Genomic DNA, 7,040 nt, shown 5'->3' with positions numbered 1-7,040 from the left:
GGATTTGAATTTCCGAGTTTTTTTCGACTTGTTTCTTTATGAATTTAAAATTGGGCCTCAGAAAAAATTAGTTTGGGCTTTCTCCTCTAAATGTCCACCATTGGACAATATATTATGAGAGTACTTTTTTTTTTTTTTTTAAAGCATTTATGCTACTATTTAAAGAGTTTCACTTGTATGGAATCCTCAATTTTGATGCTCAAAATACTTTCAAATTTACCAGTTTGTATAACTTAAATGGTAGGGTTAGACATTAAAAAAAAAAAAAAAAAAAAAAAAAAGCACTTTCAAATCTATAACAAAAGTTTCAAATAACTACTTTGTTAAAAAAACTGAAAGTTAAAAACAAGTCCAAAAAATTTCAAATACCACGTCCAAACCCAACCCACATTCAAATTCTTAGAGAGAGAGAGAGAGAGAAACAAAAAAAAAAAAAAAAAAACCATGTTATCTTTGACAAGAGTTTTGGATAATTACTACTAAAATAACTGAAAGAAGTTTAGAGCTAGTCTTATGATACTTCTGGCCATATTAGCAGTTCTAAATGCGTAATTATTGCGGGGAAAAAAAAGTGTAAACTTCAAATTGAAATAAGTGAAAATTATGACACTAAACCAAAAAAAAAAAAAAAAAGCCTCACCGCATGCGTGAAGCGCATGTCATGAGACTAGTTTTTATAGTTGGGGTCCTTAGGGAGTGGATTTGAATAAAGTTGCAAATGAACCAAGTTGATATGAATAGTTTCAACTCAACTAGAGAAAATATTTGTGTATATTCACTTTTTTAGACTCGATTATTAAATGAGTCAAGCTTACATATAATAATGTGTTTGTGAACAAACTCATAAACATGAAACTCGATATATGTTAAAATTTTAACATATAGCATCGCCTCCATGATAATTTATCTTTATCATATAGCCAAAACACCAATTAGCTAATTAGATTTGTGGTGTATACTTGTCTAAAAATATACTTATTTAGACTTGAAATTAGATTTTATAAATTTGTAAATAGGTTCATATGATATCATATTTAGACTTGATAATGTAAATATTTGATTTGTAGTAAATATTTATAAATTTTTGAAAAGATAAAATAAGTTGTGGGTCCCCTTTTTGATAGTTCCCAGGCCTAGTGCTGATAAGGGATCCTGGGTCACTAGAAGGGATGTGTAGATGTTGGTTGGACTAGGCTTGGCTCACCACAACCCACTTGGGCCATTATATGAACCAATCTATGCACAAGACAAGTGAACTCCACAACATACACATATTGGTTGAGCAAATAATGAAGGAACAGCAAGTACACAATGCAAAGTAAACAATGGTGATTATGAATGCCTCAAAGAATGTTATATTTCATTTGATTAAGTCAAGTATTAGAATACATTAGGTTTCACTTTGTAAGGACATTCCACAAGGTCTAATAACGCTTAAAGATCACAGACTTGACTAATCCCCTTTGGGTTCTCAAGACTCGTGAGGTTTGAGTCCCTTTGAATCTGAGTGGCTCTTCGAATATTTTGACAACTTTCTCCAATGCCTCTATCCTCTTAATGAACTCAACTAGAAGGCTTAAGAAAACTTAAAACTCTCTTCTTGTATTTCTCTCTTGGTCACTTGTATGTCTGAATGAATGCCCCCCTTTTGCCTTCCTTGCTTTGTTCTTTTATACTACTCTTGAAGGACTTCAAAATTACTGTTCTCTCCATTTGTTCTTCTAGGTCCCAGAGCTAGTTTTCTTTACCTGAAACATTGGTAGTTGTTCATTTCCTTATTCCTTCTTATTTTGCTCTCTTGGGAACTCGTATATGAAATTTCATCCACTAACTTTCTACTCCTAGAAGCCCCTTTCTTGGGACAAACCCAGATTCTCTTCTAAGGTCAATGTTCCGTGATCTTCTTCCAATGCTTTAAAAGGATATTTCGAAAGTCCTAGTGACTTGATGTTGACTTCTCTTGGTTTGGCATTTTTCAAAAATAGGATGGATTCCTTCTTGCTAATGGTGAACTTGAAAAAGCCTTTGACCATCCTTCCTCTTATTCCATGTCCTTTGTCTTACCCGAGGTCCCTTGGTTCCTTCATCGAGTCTTGATCTTGAAACCCTCATCTGTCCTTATCACTTCTTTACTCACTAGGCTTTTTGGGCCTTCATGGCCCTTTTTATTTTATATAGGCCAAGCTTCCTCCTGTTAAGGCCCACAACCCGTCTTGTCTTCATAGGCTAGGTTCCTTTGTCACATTTTGGACCTCAACATAAGTTAATGGAGTAACTCACAAACAAATTCAAGCTTGTCGACAAGAAAATGAACCAAACTTGAACACATAATCTTGTTTGGTGATAAGTATAAGTTTAGATCACGTTCAAAATAAAATTAAATAAATAAACCTGAACTTTTAATACTTGACTTAGCTCATTTACAAGCCTAGATTTAAATTATGGACATCTTCGTTTAAAACACCATAAAGTTATTGGCTACCATGAAAATACCAATACTAATTAGTTCTAAAATTTTAATCCATGTTATGCATAATTTAAATTTCCACTATCAATAATAATAATAATAAAGAAGTACCCCAAAAAAAAAAAAAATTTTTTTTTTTTTTTTTTTTTTTTGCATAAACATCGTTTAAAAGAGAGTTTGATATTGAAAGCACAATAACATGAAAATCTCCTAGGATGTCATTGAAATCTAGCTGTATTAGAGCATCCACATTGGTGGAGTCATAAATTTAGCAATATAACTCCACAAAAAACTATTTTATCTATCTTAAAGCGTCCACATCAATGGGTGCAAACTTTCCTTCTATTTTACACAAAAAATGCTATTTTTTCTATTTTACAGACCCATTTTTACAAAACACCCACATCAGTTTATCTATTCTACACATTTATTCAATAAAATATTCATTCTTTTTGTAATTTTTTATTATTCTCTCCCTCACCGCCTCTCTCTCTCTCACAAACCCAATCCGCCTCTCTCTCACTTTCTCATCAACCAAACAATAACTACAATCCTCCATTTCATAATAAAATAACCACAAAACATCCAAACAACATCCCAGATTTTCTCACAAACCAAACAACTTAGATTTAAGACAAATTAAACAAAATTTTCTCAAATCCTCCCACCTCCACCACCACTGCCACACAAACCACCATGAACAATTGTGACAAATTTCCCAACCAACTCGTTCATCACCTCCTCCACGAGCCCACACCTACACCACCACAATCTTAAGATTTTAGCTCCGACGAAGCACTCGTTCATCACCTCATCACTTCAGGGCCATGGAGAAATGGGTTCCAACATACCCAGTGATGCTGGTGACGAGGACGGTGAGGCCAAAGTCGATGAGGACGGCGAGGGTTGGAGCTAGAAGGAGAAAAAAAAATAAAAATAAAATAAAGGAGAGCAACCAGAGAAGAGAGAGAGAGACAGAAATTAATAAAATAATAAACACAAATGCTACAGTAACAGTGCATATATGCATAGTTACTGTAGCAATTGTGCATAAATGCACAATTTTACACCCACTGATGTAGGTTTTTTTTGCTCAAAATGTGTAACATGAGCAACTTTTTTTATTTTGCACAAATTTGTATCAACTGATGCAGTTGCTCTTACCTTCTCATTTTACAAAACACCTAATATCAGTGGTTTTATTTAGCTTTCAACGCAATAAAATAATATATTCACTACAAAACAGTGTGGATACATTAATAAAATAATATATTTAATATAAAGTAGTGTGAACACGCAATTTGATAATGCATTTTTTTTTTTTTTGTGCTCAACCACTTTTGGCTGTGCACTGTAGTTGTGGAGCCAAATTTTTTTACTTGGACTCCACCAATGTAGCCATAAATTTGTATTTGATGGTGCTAAAAGTAGCAATGTAGTTTTTTAGCACCACCAATACTAAGAGCATTCACACCCCAAAATTCTATCATATCCTATTTTATCATCCCAAAAAGCTATTTTATCAATTATACCATATCATTTTACAATACGCCCAACATTCCAAAATTCTGTTTTTTTTCTCATTTTATTTAAATATTCTATTTTATTCCTTTTTTTCTAACTATTTCTCTTTTTCTATTCCTTTTCCTCTCTTTCTCCCTCAACCTCTAGCATTGGTTAAACACACAAAGCCACACACACACACAGACCCATCATACACCGATCAACCTATCCAAACCCATCACCATACACACACACACACACAAACACAAACCATCAACAGAGCCACACACACATAAACCATCAAAGCCAACAACGGCCACCACACCCACCACCTGAACCACGCCACCGAAGAAACACACACCAAAATAACCCACACCTCCAAAGAAACCCGCCACGATCTCCACCACAAACCTACAAGATCGAAGAAAGAGGCTGTGAGTTTGGGGTTGGAAAAACCCATCAGACCATGCCACACTGTGAGAGACCCATTAGACCACGCCGAGTGAGACAGTGGCCAACGGGGGCCTAAACTTGGGCGTCGCTGGGTGAGATGCGACCTAGGCTTGGCGTTGCTAGACGATGGTGGCCTGAGGGAAAGCAAAGGGAGAGGGAGAAATCACTAAGAGAGAGCAAAGGGAGAGGGAGAAATCTGAGATAGAAAGGCGTGGGAGACAAACCTGAGAGAGTGGGAGAGTCAGAGAGATAAAGTGGAGAGAGAAAAAGAATAAAATAATATTTTTGGTTTTACAATAGTGCTACAGTGCGGTTCTACCTTTAGAATTGCACTGTAACACTATTGCAAAATTTTATACAATAGTTGGCTTTTACAACTCTGGATGGAGGGGGTTTTTTGTGCTTCAATGGTAAAATAGACTAACATATGGCATATGGCATGCCGGGTGTGAATGCTCTAATGCTCTTATATTTGAGAAGTTAAGAACTACTCTATAACGTGAAAATCTCATTCAAGACTATGAAATTCAAACCATTGGATGACTTAAATCCAATTCAATATCTAACTTGCAAGCAAGTTAAGAAATATCACTGCAACAGTGAATTACAAGTAGGTTTATTGAAGGCATCATTTCTAATCACTTTTAGCATTTAACAGATGAACCAACTTAGCCAGTATAACTAAGAAAAAATCACAGCAACTGTGATTTACAAGTAGGTTTATTGAAGGCAATTATCTGGTGGATAGGAAAATTTCAATAAATTGCAGGTCTTGGTTATGGTTTGCAACCCTTACATTCCATGACATAACATTGATACCAACACCGTATTAGAGCAGATATTGAGATGAGCATTGATCAGGACATGGGTCCGATTGATACTAACTTTATGTCGATGATATGGAACACATTCTAGCAGTAAAAATTGGAAGGTATGTTTATTAGTACAATGAAAAACATGAACACGAAACCCTTTTAAATAAGTGTCTGACATCGTGGAAATAATGATACGGCAGTAGTTTTATACATAAACATGCAAGATATGAGAGAATCACCATCTAAAATTGCATATTTCATTGAAATTGTTATTTTCTTTCACAACCACAGTGTGACTTTCCATTTTTTTCCTTAATTCGCAACACCAGTAAACAAGTCACCAATCCACTCAAAAGGCAAAGACTAAAGCCTGCAAAATGTTTCTTTTCAAACTCCTAACCAACAAGACGCGATCCTAGTCTAAGTCATCCAAACATAAATATTATTACTACCCAAATCAACCACCAAACTGATAGAGAAATTAAGAGTGCGTTTGGATACTGCTTATTTTGCTGAAATTGAAAACTTATTACTAAAAGTATTGTAGGTAAAAGTAAAAGTTAGTTAAAATAGTATAGTAAGACCATGAATAGTACCAAAAAGTATATTAACAGTAACATGGGACCCACCAAATTTTCAACACCAAATTTTCAACAAAACGCAAAATGTTTTCTTCAAAACGCAATCCAAATGCACGCTAAGACTCATTCCTAGTCAAAGCCTCAACTCCCAAGTCCATTATCCTACTCCAGGTTCACTGTACTATAACCTACTTGTAATGCAAGCAACATAATCTTAATCCTATTTATAACAACCTTACTTGTAATGCAAGAAAAGTAATCTTAAGGTTAGTCTAACGTTAGACTAAAGTTTAATTTAATACACACATACCCTAAAATTTGTCATTATAACAAACATCTTCATCATAATAAAGATGTAACTATTAAGTGCTTTTCGCGCAAAAGTAGGTTGTCAGGTCAAACTACGTTAAGTGTCTATTTGAGTTGCAATTATAATCTAGTTTTTTACTTATTTTTTCTACTATTTGCGTCTTTTACGGAAATAACCTATAACTTTTAACTCTGTAAAAAGTTTTCACGAGAAAGTTAGATAAATTGTTACCAAATTGACACTAGATCCGTTGTGTGCTCTCTTTTTCTCTCTCAAACTCAATGCCAACAACAATTCTAAAATGATACGAGTTATGTCGAAAATTCTATCTTTGCTCAATATACAGAAATAGAAGGAGGACGAGGATTCACCTTATGCATAGAATCGATATTTTGGGGACTACAATACTGTAGTGTGTGAGGATCGTCTTTGTGGGACCAAATGGCAGACACGGAGGCATGGCATCCCTGTGTCACCACGCTCCCGAGCGGCCACGTGTCGATCAGGTCTCGACGGAGCACCACGTACTGAACCAGCACGTCTGAGTTGTCCTTCTCCGCCTTCACGCTTTCGTCGTCCTGGGAAGGCCCTGACTCGGTCCCGGCGGGTTGACTCATTGAGTTAAAGCCGATTCGACTCGGAGCCCTAAATCCAATCCCAGAGCTTGAGAAAGGAAAGCTTGAATTGGATTTGGACTTGATGGAGAGAGTGAAACGAAATGGCGAGGCCAGAGATGCCATGATCAGGTTCAGCTCAGCTCAGCTATTGGGCTGGATTTGAATTTCCGAGTTTTTTTCGACTTGTTTCTTTATGAATTTAAAATTGGGCCTCAGAAAAAATTAGTTTGGGCTTTCTCCTCTAAATGTCCACCATTGGACAATATATTATGAGAGTACTTTTTTTTTTTTTTT

General features: G+C 35.5%; 1 protein-coding gene across 1 annotated transcript; it reads right to left on the bottom strand.

Annotated features, from left to right (window-relative positions):
- Positions 1-6,464: 6,464 nt before the first annotated feature.
- Positions 6,465-6,869, bottom strand: LOC136070381 (uncharacterized). The gene has a single exon (XM_065780266.1). It carries the CDS (start codon positions 6,867-6,869, stop codon positions 6,465-6,467), a length of 405 nt encoding a protein of 134 aa, XP_065636338.1.
- Between the last annotated feature and the right edge of the window lie 171 nt (positions 6,870-7,040).

This window comes from Quercus suber, unplaced genomic scaffold, assembly GCF_002906115.3.
Source record: "Quercus suber isolate HL8 unplaced genomic scaffold, Cork oak 2.0 scaffold_13, whole genome shotgun sequence".
In the NCBI taxonomy this organism is placed as follows: domain Eukaryota; kingdom Viridiplantae; phylum Streptophyta; class Magnoliopsida; order Fagales; family Fagaceae; genus Quercus; species Quercus suber.
This window is presented reverse-complemented; position numbering and strand designations above follow the sequence as displayed.

Bases quoted from the DNA above. Each gene is read 5' to 3' on its own strand.
- LOC136070381 (XM_065780266.1), bottom strand. From the start codon at position 6,869: ATGGCATCTCTGGCCTCGCCATTTCGTTTCACTCTCTCCATCAAGTCC.